Source organism: Prorops nasuta, unplaced genomic scaffold, assembly GCF_024137725.1.
Source record: "Prorops nasuta isolate Cenicafe-Biocafe unplaced genomic scaffold, Cenicafe_Pnas_1.2 PNAS00021, whole genome shotgun sequence".
In the NCBI taxonomy this organism is placed as follows: domain Eukaryota; kingdom Metazoa; phylum Arthropoda; class Insecta; order Hymenoptera; family Bethylidae; genus Prorops; species Prorops nasuta.
The window spans coordinates 3,749,143-3,764,204 of record NW_027116818.1 but is presented as its reverse complement, the minus strand read 5'-3'; the positions used below and the strand labels follow the sequence as shown (position 1 = coordinate 3,764,204).

The window sequence follows — 15,062 nt, the reverse complement described above, 5'->3', positions numbered from 1 at the left end:
CAATTATGATCCGTGATTGTTCGTAAGTGTTAACAGTCCTTGTGTTCTGTAACCTAAACGAAAATTTTCAATGTTGGTAAGACCGGTGCAGACAATTGCAGGAGGCAGGAGTTGCAGATTTGCAGATAGCCTAACCTAACCTAACCTATCCTATAAGCAGACAAGTTCGTTCGAGACAATTTGAGCTTGCTTGCATGTAGTTCAATAATTCAAAACAGAAATTATAAAAAATTTAAAGATGTTTGGTGGATTAGTTAGTAACCTTGCACAATCATTACCGTATGTATATTTTTTAAAAATTCTTCTAATTCAGTCGATTATTATTAATTTGTCAATTGCTTTTTATGTAGACGATTTTCAAGTTTATTAAATTCTGCATGTAATACTCAATTTACAATCGCCAATCAAGGAAACTTGATTTCTATTAGAAATAGAATGAGATATCATTTTCCACATCCAAGTGAGCGTAAACGTATTAAACGACAAGGATTTTGGGCCAGAATGGCAACACCCGAAGGCAGAAGAGTAATTCAAAGGAAATTGGTAAAAGGAAAGTGGATACTTGGTCATTAATTGTGTATTTTTAATTTTTCGAATGTAAATGCACTCATGCAAATACACCTAGCATTAATAATTAATAAAAATTTGTTAAAATCTGTATCTTTAATTTAATTCCTATTTATTTTTACTTCTTTAAATTCAGTTACACATTCGTTATTCTCATTGTCATCAAATTTATATTTAAATTGAAGTTTTTCACATGTCCATTTAAAATATGATGGTAAAGGAGCTGTTAATGATAGATCTTTGCCATTTCCTAAAAAATCTGGTAAAACATAATTTCTGAAATGTTGATGAACCGGAATAATTTCTTGTTTAGATGTAGTGAGACACAATAGCTCTAGCAATTTTTTATCTAGTTTTGGTGGATATAATACACATTCAGAAAATGGGTCAACATTTAAATAAGTTCCACCAACATTCTGCACTCTTGAGCCATAATAGTTATCACCCAGCACTGGACTATACAAATGTGTTGCAGAAAATAACCGTATTGCATGATACTTAGTCCTTGAGGGCTTCATCTCCATCAGACTACTTAAATTCAAAGTTGAATTGGATAAAACCTTATATTGAATATTTAATACTTTTACTTTATCCATTTTCATTTCTCGTTTGGAAAATTTGGTACTTATAACTGCCTGAGATGTTAAATCTTATTTATAATATATGTAATATTAAATAATTAGTAATAAAAATAAATTCTTTACCCTTGTTTCATCTCCGCTTCGTTTGAGCTCCAGAGACACCCTCTGTTTCCCTTTAATATCATTTGGAACTCGAGTTGTGACTATCCAATATGTTTTTGCTAATATGTTTCTTCCACTTATTTTTCTGCGTGAGATTTCTAGTTGTTTTAAAACATTTTCATTTGCTACCAAAATGACTATACCACTTGAATACCTAAGCAAAAATTAATTTCAATATCTGACCGATAAGTTGATGGAATAAATAACATTACTTGTCTGCTCCTGTTGCAACTGTTAAACCTTTATATCCTAATTTCTCTGCTATTATATCAGCACCATCTGATATTGTATAATAATCGTCAGAATAAGGAATATTATGGCTAGTATTTGATTCGTTATTATTTATTCTTTGACTGGAGATTCCATAGGGTTTATTCAAAACTATCAGCCCATCTAATTGCAAATGAAAATAAGGCTTTTAATATTGTAAATAAAATTTTCACGTATATTTCATCGTTATGAAATAAAAATAAATTACCTTTGTTATATATCAAATTATCAATAAGACTTTGGACAAATTTATTTAAAGATATCCAAGGATGAATTTTTCTAAAGGGATGAATAATTCTATCTTTTTTTAAAGTATATGGTTTAGATGAACAGTTTCTCGCGCATTGTGTCCATGATTTTGATTCAGCGTTATTAAAAAACAATGGTGATCTTAATTTTATTAAACGTCCTAAAAAACTCTCCATTTATCAGTGTTTAATAAACAACAAATATTATACAGAGTTTATCTTTAATAGTATGGTATATAAAATCTATTTTTGTTGTCTGTACTTTTTGCACCTTTTACACTTTTAAGAACAAATAACGTTCACCGTTTTCATCGTTTTCATGCAAGCTACTGCAGCCCAGTACTGCAGCGGGCAGCCTGCCTGCCTGCTGCCTAGTGACGATTGTGGTTGGTTAAGACTTAAGGTTTAAGGTTATAACTTGGCCAATCTTGGCCAATGGCCAAGCTTGGCACGTTGGATTGCGTTGGATTACTTGGATTGGTAACCATAACCTAATATGGAAAATACAAAGGAGTTTTTTCTTTCGGTTATTCAAAGAATTTTTAGTAATTGGACTGCTTTAAAGGTAATAAGCTTATCTTTATTAAAACATATTAGATTTTCAAACAATAATTATTTAAACTATTTCCGGAGATGGCGGTCGAACATGGCATGGGCTGTAAGGATAATGCAGTACAGTTTTGTCCCTATATATTAGATTTTATATATATGAATGGTATGTTTACATTTTTAAGATAGTACTTTAGTACTTCAATAACTTAATCTGTTTAAATGATTCTAGGTGAGTCTCTACATGTTAGTGACATTGCTATTGAGTTGGAAGAATATATGGATCAACATTTTAATACACAACTTGAAGACGATAGTCCTGTGCAAGTAGCAACCGAGCTGATGCGGTTTTACAAATATTGTTGTGATGGCAATGAAGCAACAGCAGTAGAAGAATTAAATAAATTGTTGCCTTTAAACACTTGGATAACAACAAGAGAACCAATTTCAAGGAGAAGTGCTCCTAGAGAAACTAGTTCTGAGAGTGAGGAAGATGAAGAAGAAGGCATGGAAGTTATAAAAGAGGAATGGACAGAGGTCAAAGCAAGAAGAAATAGATAATTCTTGAATAAGTTTTTTTATATTGTATATAATTTATATAACAGATGAGATATCAAAGAATAAAATAGGAATAGTATAACACTTGTGACTCAACGAATGCTAAAAATGTATGAAAACTTTTGGCAATGCAAAACAATTTATTCAGTCTCTGAAACTACTGTTAATTTATTTAGCAGCTCCATTTAGACCAATATCTAAAAGATGAAAGTTTTATTAAAATTATTGGTTTCTATGAATTTCATCAATTAATAATTAATTACCTTTCCCGTTATCGGAAAGCCGAATAGTGTAGTATCTATTTTGATCTAATACAATGTGATTTTTTACACTATTATCCATTGATCTTTTGTTTGGTCCACAGAAGGTTAAAATTACTGGTAAGAAAAATAGTCCATGGAACAATCCAAATACAACTACACAAGTAAATAGCTGAAAGATTATTAGCATAAGATTGATTGATAGTAATATCTTTTAATGTATTTTTTCAAAAATGTAAAGTACCTTGAAAAAGGTACTAAAGAGATAAGCTTTGCTAAATCCTAGCAGTATGAAAGCAAGAAAAGTGCTAAAGCCACCATTAAAGACAGCTGGCCCAATTACAATTAGAGTTTTCATTGCTCTCTCTAAAAATAAAGGATAAAAGCAATTTAAAAAATGTATAGATTTAAGATTTTATTTCATAAGCTTATTATTACCATTTTTAGTGCCTTGTGCACGCGTGAATTCTAATCCTATATGTGCTGCATAATCCACTGATAGACCAGCGCATAACAGCACAATAATACTAGATGAAATTTCAATTGTCAATCCTAAGAAGTGCATGGAGCCCAATAAATTAACGAGAGTTAATAGCACACATGCAATAACCCAAAATGAAGTCCTGATGTCTCTGAGCAATAAAATTGTTACTAGGCCAACGGCAAATACTTCCAAGCATAAATTCCTGATCAATTCTTCACCGATCACCTGATATAGAAGAAATAAGTAAATTAAGAAGAATCATGAATTATGAAAATAATTAATTTGCGCGTTTTTTGAGAATCTTTTAAATTTGACATTGTTTTACTCTATTCGCTGCCCATGAAACGTAATCTGGTGAGAAAAGGGCAATGTGATCGTGTCCTCGGGTGAAATTAACTGTTTTAATTGTGTCCCGAATACTTTGCATCGCCCTAATCTGATCTGTTGTGGTATTAATAAGAATGTGTTGAATTGGTATCTGGGAAGTCTGGAAATATATAATATATTATATTTTGTGAAAAGATCATATTAGATTAAGAAACTTTAACATTTCTTAAAACTTTGACTGAATTATAAACACTGTTCGAATTGAGATCTATTACCGTAACATTATATTCACCGATTGGTCTCTTGTCAAATTTAATATCCTGAATGCGGGTCTGACCCTCTTTCGTGAGCAAAAGATATTCTGTTAAAACACTATAGTACTCATCTTTGTTTTCTATGTTATTTCCTAGTGGTCGATGAAAAGTACGCATTTAATAATTGTATTACCACCTTACAAAGAAAGAAGAAAAAAAAAACCCACCTTTATTAGTAATGTTTAACCAATTCTCATATCCAATGAACCAAGGCTCCAATGTCCTGTTATTGATAAAAGGATTATTCTGCAATTTATGGACAAATTGTTTCAAAGACTTTCTATCCTCGTAATAATCTACACCAGTTAGATAAATCCCAGCTCTTTTGCCATATTTTGGGAAATATTCTGTTAGCTTGGTGTTAAATTTGATTGGATATGTCTCTTGATTCAAGTACCATAAAGGATCAAATTTCTGCTCTAGCTGGAAAATTGCCCAAGTATTGAAAGATGCCAGGATTACAGTTATGAAAAGGATGGCAAGCTTCACCGGAGTCTTTATGATAAAAGCTGACAGATATTCCTCGAAGATGATTTGCTGGTAGCTCCTTTGGCTGCACTCGTTCTGCTTCCAATCATTTTTACGCGTAAAACAGCAACCCTCTCTTTTGGAATCCACTCTCCTCTCATCGTAAGCCAAACAGCTGACGAAGAAGGTAATCTCGAAGATGTAGAGGAAGAGAATCGCAGTCGCAGCGAATACACAGAAGGATCTGAGAAATGGCATCACAGTTGTTATTCCAATCCCAAATGCTACCACGTTCGTTAGGGATGTCACTGTGATGGATGCACCTGATGAACGCATCAATTGCAACATTTTCGTATCTATACTACATTATATTATACACACATACAGATATACTGTATATTTTATCGCTTTGAAAACAATATTTAATGTTATACATAGTTAAATGTAGGTAATTATACTTTATAAATATAATATGCTTAAATACAGCTTTTACAGCTGTATTGTAATTATTACGAGAGCTTGATATACTATGTATTAAATTTTTCTTGTTTTCGTTTGCTGTTTCTTTACCAGAATGTTGTATAGCTTTGGCAATTCTGACGGGCACTTGGAGATTTTTGTCAGTGGCAGAGAGGCTCCGGAGGCTTTGCATTATGACAAACATGTCATCGACCCCGATACCAAGCAGAAGAAAGGGTAAAATAGGATGTATCGGTCCATAGAAGAATCCCATGTAATAACAGATGCCATAGCTGCAAATAATTGCTTGCCCGACCACGGAGATGCCCATCAGGGAGAGATAAATTCGTTGATGAAGAATGTTACACCTTCCGATCATCGTCGTCACGTAAACAGCGATCAAGGAGAGTCCACAGCACAGAATAGTCATATTGCTATCCAAGACTTGACCCAAAAAGTCTTTGTAGCTTCTCTTGGCTATTGCAAAGACCTCCATCCCTTCTGGATAGCTACGATTACTGTACAACACTCGATTGATAAATTCCAACTCCCAATCTGGCGAATACTCGTTTGTCTCTTTCAGCATCCAATGTAAAATTGTTGCTTTCGCACTTTTTACACCCCCATTATAACTATCGTACTCGATGCCTGATAGCAGCGACTCTACGTCTAGTAACATATTTCTATTCGTTCTGAAACATATAAATATTCATACTGGATCGATATACCTTAACTGTACAAGCCGAAATCGAATTTTCTTAAAAAATACCATATATGTATTACTATTATATTGTATATTATATATGATTTATATTATTATAAGTTAATTATCATTATTTCTCACTTGTCTTTTATTGCGAGAGTGATATCTTCTAGTATTTCCTGCTTAGTTGTACGAGAGACATAGTTGCGTGCATTATTCTGCCACAATGTTAGAAGCGATTGGTATATACATTCATCCTTTATCATCGTGGTATTCAAGACACGTAAAATTTCTTCCGTAAACTCTTTATCGTCGGGACTAACTGCCGACCCATCGTCGAACCACGTTCGATATCTTGAAAATTTTCATTATGTAATATTCGAGCAAATAAATTGATGTAATTAGTAGGTATATGTAAGATCCGCCAGTTAAAACGCCTTAGAGCATAAGTGCAAGAAGACACGTGTATCTCCGTAACTATTAGAGATGTTAAATTGTTTTGTAATACTTTCCTGAATGCAAATAGTAAGACGATTCGAGAAGATCTCATGCAAAATTTTAATGCCTATTACAGTTGTAAAAATATACGCGCTTTTTTTACCTATGTTCTGGGGCGTTTTAACTGGCGGGCCCTATACATATGTATATATAATGCAAACTATGATTAAGCCTTGTTTACCCGACACACACGTCCTGCCACGTGCGATTCTTCACTATAATGTTTTTTACTTCATCCTCGATCTCGCTTATCTATAAATAATTATTTATAATTAAGAAACGAGCTAAAGATTTTTGTTAGAAAATAAATGGCCGAATATTTATGCACCTGAGATAATAAGTTAGAAAGACTCTATTAGAAGCTAGTATAGTATGCATGCATACAAGAGGTTCGTTCTAGAGGAATAATTGGGAGAGATATATTTTATATATCATATACCGTTTGTAAAACTTGAGGCTCCAATACGTTTGGAGCGGTGACGATTATACTTTCGTATCTGAGATCATGTTGAAAGTGTTCCTTCACCCAAGCAGCATCGTACCTTACTTGGGAATCTTTCGGAAGGAAGAGTTCAACGTCATCCAGCTCTTCCTTCCACAGGGATAATCCTGGACCGCAAACCAGGCTTACTCCAATGGAAAACAGGATCCACTGCCATGGTTTCTTTCCTATACTCAAACCTACTCTGCAATTTTTTAGATGTGAACTTTCTATTGAAATTCTATACAGTATATAAAATCAATTTGATTTTAAAAATAGGGTAAAGCAAAGAAATTAATTGCAAAGTTTAGCATATTCATTTGCTCAGCACATTTTTTATTCTAACTCAAGCATCCTACTCTTCTTCTGCTTCAACTCGAAAAGGGATTGTCCCTATCTGAGAAAATACATGCGTAATGCAAACTCTAACAATGATTTATTAATTTACAGAAACGAATAAGAAAATCTGGAGCATTTTTTCATAAGTATCATGTCTTTTTGGCACGATACGATACAGCTATATGGATTAAACGTAACTGATTATTATTAATTTAGGCACGTCTCGGTCACTTGAACGCGCAATTATTGCTCCATTAAAGCCAGATAGGCATATGTCACGACATCTCAACTCAATGGTTAACGCTATTACTGGTAATAAGTTGTACGAGTCTACTCGATATAGAATAGTATTTAAAATTCTTAAAAACTCTTAGAACGATAAAATATATTATTTAAAACAATGTAGAATTTTTTATGTATATAAGAAATGTCTCATTCAAATTTTTAGACTTTATTTTATAATAATCTATCTATCAGTCTCAATAGTTTCACACTTTGTTACTCTACGAAGGATATATGAAATTTACACATTTAGACTTTTAAAAATTTTGGCAAGAAATACAAAAATTATTCGAAATCTTTGTAAATTAAAAATTATCAGCTACTAGTTACTTATAAAAATAGTATATTGTTATTTATTTCTTTTTGTTCGTAAATTTTCAATAAACGTTTATGAGATACGAGATTTTTTTATAAATGACGTTTATAGACATTTGCTATAAGAGTTAATATGTCGAGGTGTATAGTTGTAAAAATGTTTATCTCAAAAAAAAAATTTTTTATAGGAAATTAGTACTTTCTGTTGTACTTACACTACTTAATATATGCAGAACACTCTAATTTTTGTTCCATAAAGAGATGCTATATGTTTTTCATCGTGTGTGCGTATTACCTGGTACCTTATCTCACAAGAGCTCTACAAAGCACTATTTCAATGATTTGACATTTAATTCAGACGCTTATAAGTTATTTTGTTTAGAAATATTGTATAAATAGGCGTAGGTTTGGTTAAAGTGATGTGCGCGTGTGCGACCATGATACAGGGTCCGCCAGTTAACTTGGTCTAGAGCATAGATGCAAGTAAGCGCATAACTCTATAATTATTTCAGCTATTCAATTTTTGTGTACGAGACCTCTCTGAATCTAAAATACTAATGCGTTTTGAAAATGTCTTATGCAGCATTTTAATATCTCTTATAGTTAAAAAGACACACGCTTTCCTGCATCTATATTTTTAGATTTTTCAACTGGTGGACCCTGTACATATGTATATTACACACAATATTTTGTAAAGCCCTCGAGATTCAGCTACAAGAGAATACGATATCCTTCAATTTGAAAAAGTAAAGGTGGCCTTCGCGTATAATTCATGAGGACGTTGATCAAAATCAATGAGGCTATAGTTAAATAGATCGGTTAATTTAAGTTCGAAAAATTTTATATGCGAACGTGGTGAACATTTTTTTCAAAGACTTATCGTTTTCGAAAGAGTCTATCATTCTAAGAGATTTTTCGAGGGTCCTACGTTCTACCTTTATTTTTTAACGGGAAAAACTAATAAGTACTTCCTTCAATATTTTTTTTAATTACATTTTAACATATAAAACGCATGTGTATGAGTGTAAAGTTTTGGATATATATATAATTATTTATTCACGTATACGTTTATCCGCCGCCTTATGAAAGAAACACAAGCAAAAGCAGGATATAAGAAATACTCACCGATAAAATATTTTATCAGTAAGGTTCTGGAATTGAGCAAGTAAATCCTTATATTTCGTCCAGGCTAAAGGAACGGAAGTATCAGAGACTTCTGTTTCCATTGTCAACTCTCGTTCGATGTTCGCGTCTGAATTCTGACTGAGCGAAAGAATTCATTCATGTCAATACTGCGCGAGGTCTACCCGTGTTAATACAGACTCACCAGCAATTAAACCATGTACAATTCCCTGCATCCCTGCAACATTATTATGTAAGCCCCTCGCTCCACACAATCCTAATATCATCTTAAATTAACTAATTAATTATTTCTGCGTACTTTATAAATTTACTTTCGTGGCTACTTTTAACAGTCCTGACGACTATACTTGAGAGATTTTTTCCCCTTGATATATTTGTTAATGTTACAATAGGCACAGTTTTTTGTAACAGGATTTGGTGTAAGGTTAATCGTCTGCGTATATATGTGTCTGGGCTAATTGCAATAATGCAACGAACTCCAGTCCCTGTCGCGGCGAGCTTAGTTGTGACCCACTCGCACCGGAACATGCAACATATACACTTTGCATTGAGACGTATTGGAGACGGTCACAATTAACTCGTCTACTAATCATCCTGTTGGAATCAGAGGTAAAAGTGGAATGGCGCAGGAAAAGAAAGCAAAACAAAGTAAACTGAAATAGCGGCACTTTGCATTCCCTCAATGTTTCCAATCAATGACATATACTGCTCCATTTTATCACGAGCCATTATATTAAAGATAAGAAAAAATTTTAATTATAAAATCCATGTGGAGCATTTTTAATGAGATATATACAGTATCAGATTATAAGAAATTATACGTATAAAAATTTAGTTACATGTGATTCTAAATTAGAAAGTCCTTTAAGATTTTTTGATCCATCGACTGATGGATGAGTTATAACTTGGTTAAAGATGACCAATGGGTTAATAGTGGGCGTGGCTGGATGTTACACTTATTGGCCAATTTTATAATCATCGATAGCTCGTGAACCATTATTCGTAGAAAAAAACGCCAAAGGCATTTTCCACCGAGAATTTTACGAGGAATTGCATAATAGGCAAGGAATCTTCTAGTGAGACTACGAATTTTATGACTTGACCCGATATTTCGTTACGACCGTCTTATGAACTATACAGAGTACTACGAAGTTCTAAGCGTTAAAATAATTTGAATTTAAAAACACGAATGTACTGTGAAGTAATCCAAGAAAATATTTCAAGTTTTGATTTACTTTTTTGTCAAGATTCTTAAGTAATCCGTGCATGCGGTATAAACGTAGTAAATGTAAACTTACAAGCATGAGATTAGAACGCAGGTGCATACGAGAGTATACCGTCAGTGATGTTCAATTATGAGAATTACAGAGCCCCACCTTGCCTTCTTTTTGATTACCAATACAGGGAATAAGGGTCACGGTGGTAGTCTTGAAATCCCACAACCTATCAGCAGAATAAACCGCCCGCGGTGTACCGTATATTTAGACTATAATAATCATCGCTATCGTAAAATAAGAAAGAATAAACCCCTACAGTCATTCGCGTTTTACTCTCATTGCCTTATCCTCCTCTCCTGCACACTTATATACCTTCAACCTGGCTGTACGCGTTAAACAAGAAAAATAGCGGAATTTTCGTATCGATGTTTCCAATTTACATTGTCCATTCTTCTGTGCTACACGTGAAATCAATTAGCTCGAGTCTATCCAAAACTAACGCTACTTTCAGCAATTGGAAATACTTTCATGTTGATTGCTGAAATGCTCAATTAGACTGAAGAAAGTTGAAACTGTGAAATTGTATAGATTTTAAAGTATATCTAGTAGGTATAATCTCCAAAATACTTGTATTGCAAAAAATTGTTGAAACTCTTAATTTTTATATAAAATCAAATCATATACTGGATGCAAGATTATTTTATAAACTACTTATTAAGAATTATCTATAGTTTTTTATTTTCTATTTTTTTTTTCATGTTTTCAAGAAGAAGATTCTTATTCGCCCATGAGTATTGGAGTTATCGAGTTGTATTTATCGAAGAGGCATTTGACACGGATAAAGGAGCAACACGACGCGACGCAACGCGCGACACGAGGCGCGTCCTCGTTTGTGTAAAGTAAAGGCATGACTGCGAGAATACGGGCTAAGCAAATCGTTGAATCCGCATCCTGTCGACGGTAGATCAAAAGAGCTAGTAGCTCAGTCTATAAGGCTGAGCCAAGAGATGAGCACGAGCACCAGCGAGTCCCGAAGAAGTAGGCCTTTAGCCATTGGACTTGGATTGAACACCGTTATGCAGTCTGGCATCTTTAAACAAAAATCTCTTGATCCCGCGTGCGAAAATATTATCTCTATCCCAAAATGATAGTACAATGCTAAATGCATACACTGAATACATCTGTGGTATATGTGTTCTTGAAACATAATGTAAAATCTGCAATATTCTTAACATTTAATAATATATCTGCGGTATACTCTTAGAATTTAATCATAATTTCGTGGTTAACTCTTAAAATCTAATAATAAATGTGCGTTAATATAACGTAATTCAGGTGAAAAACTGCCACTGCAATATATAATAGTACTTAACCTGTAGTAATTATAGTCTGAAATTCACTTTAAGAAATAATTGAATCCTCTTCTCTCTCACTCTGAAGAGGACATTACTTCAACTTTAGTGCGACTACAGAGTGAAGATAATTTGTGCAGTGGTGATAAAAAAAGATCAAAGTCTGCGTTGAGATGCAAATTGGAGCGAAGAAACGATGAATGGAGGAATGAACTTATAGCTTCTTCGGGACGAAGATAATTCATCCGCATTTATGGAGGGATATAACTATTGTAAAGCAATTAAATTGACAATGGTATCTAATTAACCGAAGCAATTATAGTGAGATTCGAAGAAGAAATGGGTCAGAGTTCGAAATTATATTTTCTATTGTCAATCGAATCGTATAAGATATGTATTATGCAATTATTATGAGAATCTTTTTGCCATTTTTGTTAATCGCATGGGTTTAATCGAAGGTTAACTTTAGTGGATTATAAAGGATGCAAACTAAAAAAAAAAAATAAAAAAATAAATAAAAAGAAATAAGAAGGTGAGAGAGAGGTAGAAAGGTAGTAGGGTAGGGACTGACTTTCTCATCCATCACCTTTGCTTATAGTGCTGCACCTCAGCTGCAAAAGCCGTGTGGGCCAGCTCTCTGGATCATGGATATGCGAGTCCTCGTTGTCCTCAACACTCTTCAGTACTTCTGCTTCCTTCCACCTCGATGGACGGGTCCTTTCGCGTTGTTCGAACTACTCGTGGTTATTTAATTCGTGCATCTATAGAAGTTTTTAAATCTCTATCTAGCATCGTTGCTAAAATAACACAGACATACACACGTATACACTGTGAGTCATATTCTCAAGAATTTTCAGTAAAATTCAGTATTTAACTTTAAGGAAAAAGAGGAATCATTTATAAGCTTTTAACTTATCGTTGAATAAGGGTGTGCAGATAAATTGATAATTCTAGTACCCGAATAAAAGAAATATTATCTTTGACGAGAGTATTTATATTCAGAGAGGAACAGATCAAGTTGATCATTTTCGTCGTTTTCGATATGCAGATGTACGTGTGAAGGCAGATTCTATCTTGTATAGCTATAGAAGAACATATTGTGTGCTGGTCTTGGTGAACCGATGTCTCTCGTCCTATTTTTGGAGATCCCGTTGCCTATGAGTTTAGATAGTCGCATTTCCTAGATAGACGTTGGGAATTAACAGTTTAAGTGTGCATTGCATACTCTGTATCGAACGAAAGTTCAATCAGTGCAGTCGTTGACAGAATTATGGTTGCACGAAGAGTTGCCAGGGATTCATCTGCTTTTATTTAATATACGACGAATAATAAAGAAGCAAATGTCGAAAAATTAAATGTGCTTAGCTATATACATAGTATATGATAGGCTCAGTCTCGTCTGACAAATCGTAGGAGCTCGATGCTGTTGGACTGGATTGACCAATAACTGCATTAGCTTGTCGAACTGTACATTAACGCGTAGGCAGTAAACAGCACACTGATGCAAAGTATTCTATATATTTTCTCACTTCGAATGATTCGTACGGTCTTGAGCAATTATTACATATACTGTAAGTAGACCAAGTTCACAGAACCTGATATGCAACAAACTTGTCGTTGCCGTTTATCGAAGACTCATCTGTAAACACTGTTAAACTTTATTCTTTCCACCAAAAATAATTATCTAGAGCAACAAGTGTTTTTCATGAGTGTTAAATTACAATATTTGCTACAACCTGATCAAATATATTCAGAAAAAATTATTCAATCAATAAATATTTTTCATTACAATAATGAACAGGATTTATTGATATAATGAAATTATTCATTATTCATTATATCAGTCAAATTTGTTCATTATTGTAATGAAAAATGTTTACTCTCTGAACATTTTTTTCTGAGTGTATAAACCTAATTATGGTAAATATAGTATTTCTTTCAAATAGCACACACACACTTAACAATGTTTTTTTTAAATTAAATTTACTTCAGATTTCTCTATATATAGATATAAATATATGTTAAAGAATTTCATCACAACGAAATACCGTTATTCAAGAGAAGCGCGCGTTTATGTCCCGTGAGTAAGTGTGCAAGTGAGAAATAAAAAAACAGAAAAGAAAAGTGCTTAATAATGTGATAATAACAATAATAACGAGTATCAGGTAGAAAATCAGTAATCTTTAATATTTGATGATTGTTAGTGTTAAAGACCATATTGGAATAATTTAATGAAAAATTCGGTGAATCTCAGAGTAATTAATTGATCAGAAAGTATAAAAATGATAAAAAAGACCTTTTGATTGTTCTCCACGAAGCAGCACATAAAATGCATATAAATGTTTAAGCGTGTACTTAAACCATAAGCGATTGGTTCTTGTGTTCAAAAAGCGTGAATTCTGTGCTATCTCGCGGTTTAATTAGTGCGCGGCGAGAATGCACTGGTATATAGTAGCCTCTATACTCGTTAACTCGAACAATATGCAGAAGAATATCTCCGATTTTGTCCAATTTATAACCAAATACGTAAAACAATTCATTGGAAATTCACAGATAATATTTAACGAAACGTTTAACTAAAAATTCCTAAATATATATCTGTATATAGTATAATTGTAAATCTTTTCACATAATTGATTGTTATTACCGCAGTACACTTGGTTGGATTAATTAATTGAACGTGAAATGACTAATTTATCTTGTACGGCGAGTAAACCTCATTGCTATTTTAGTAGGGATTCTATATATTTTTGAGCAGCAGCTGACAAGTCTCTGCAAAATATGACTAAGTGTCCTATTAGCTTCGGTCATTCACTGAGTCTATAGTAGCTGTAGCATAGTAGGGACATAATTGGAAAAGAAATGTCGCGTTAAAGTAGCGATGGGAGATATAATTAGTCAAAGAAATAAAAAAGCAGAATGAGGGAAGAAGTTGATGACTGCGAGGTCTTTCAGAAACGAGGCCATCACTGAATTGAAAAGGAACACCCAAATACACGAATTGATGTAAAATTTAGGATTTCGGTCGAACACTGAATCTGTAATAGATTTAACGGTTTTTAGAAAGCGTCACGCACTGCTCTCGCACATTGGTAGATAACCTATTGTTGATACATCGAAATGCATCATTGATGATTAAAAAGATTTTACTTCTTGTTTTAATTTTATTATAGCATATAATTGTTTTTTTTTTCATGGATATAAGTAAACACTAATATATATACGCCTTATATCTTACAGAATTCGCAAACAATGCATGAACAATTCGCGTTCCATAATTATACACTCATTATTCTGGAGCCACTCGCTATTAAAGAAAAATGTGTGAGAAATTTTCTAATATATAATAGTGCAATCATTTCACATTGCAGATTACTATATAGTGATTTAGGATCTGATAGAAAGTGTTCTCAATAGTAATGGAGTCGACAAATGCATTCAAACTTTCCAAAAGAAAGACATCAAGCAGAATAAAAAACAACAAA

General features: G+C 33.2%; 4 protein-coding genes across 5 annotated transcripts; 2 read left to right on the top strand and 2 right to left on the bottom strand.

Moving 5' to 3' along the window:
- Window positions 1-103: 103 nt before the first annotated feature.
- On the top strand, window positions 104-667 carry mRpL34 (mitochondrial ribosomal protein L34). Its single transcript, XM_066739597.1, has 2 exons — window positions 104-279; window positions 351-667. Exons 1-2 carry the CDS (start codon window positions 239-241, stop codon window positions 571-573), a joined length of 264 nt encoding a protein of 87 aa, XP_066595694.1. The 5' UTR covers window positions 104-238; the 3' UTR covers window positions 574-667.
- Window positions 561-2,167, bottom strand: LOC136780972 (pseudouridylate synthase RPUSD4, mitochondrial-like). The gene is made up of 4 exons (XM_066739595.1): window positions 1,789-2,167; window positions 1,523-1,703; window positions 1,272-1,464; window positions 561-1,202 (listed from the first exon to the last, which is right to left on the bottom strand). The coding sequence occupies exons 1-4, from the start codon at window positions 2,003-2,005 to the stop codon at window positions 669-671; spliced, it is 1,125 nt and encodes a 374-aa protein (XP_066595692.1). The 5' UTR covers window positions 2,006-2,167; the 3' UTR covers window positions 561-668.
- Window positions 2,168-2,193: 26 nt separating this feature from the next.
- On the top strand, window positions 2,194-3,183 carry LOC136780973 (pre-rRNA-processing protein TSR2 homolog). Its single transcript, XM_066739596.1, has 3 exons — window positions 2,194-2,393; window positions 2,462-2,543; window positions 2,610-3,183. The coding sequence occupies exons 1-3, from the start codon at window positions 2,325-2,327 to the stop codon at window positions 2,936-2,938; spliced, it is 480 nt and encodes a 159-aa protein (XP_066595693.1). The 5' UTR covers window positions 2,194-2,324; the 3' UTR covers window positions 2,939-3,183.
- Window positions 2,996-9,110, bottom strand: LOC136780971 (patched domain-containing protein 3-like). 2 transcript variants are annotated; one of them, XM_066739593.1, is made up of 13 exons: window positions 8,991-9,110; window positions 6,888-7,134; window positions 6,630-6,700; window positions 6,092-6,304; window positions 5,359-5,939; window positions 4,810-5,111; window positions 4,488-4,743; window positions 4,282-4,412; window positions 4,005-4,166; window positions 3,634-3,904; window positions 3,440-3,561; window positions 3,199-3,367; window positions 2,996-3,132 (listed from the first exon to the last, which is right to left on the bottom strand). In XM_066739593.1, the coding sequence occupies exons 1-13, from the start codon at window positions 9,089-9,091 to the stop codon at window positions 3,104-3,106; spliced, it is 2,655 nt and encodes an 884-aa protein (XP_066595690.1). In that variant the 5' UTR covers window positions 9,092-9,110; the 3' UTR covers window positions 2,996-3,103. The 2 variants fall into 2 exon arrangements, with proteins under 2 accessions (XP_066595690.1, XP_066595689.1); XM_066739592.1 differs by having other exon boundaries at window positions 4,488-5,111.
- Between the last annotated feature and the right edge of the window lie 5,952 nt (window positions 9,111-15,062).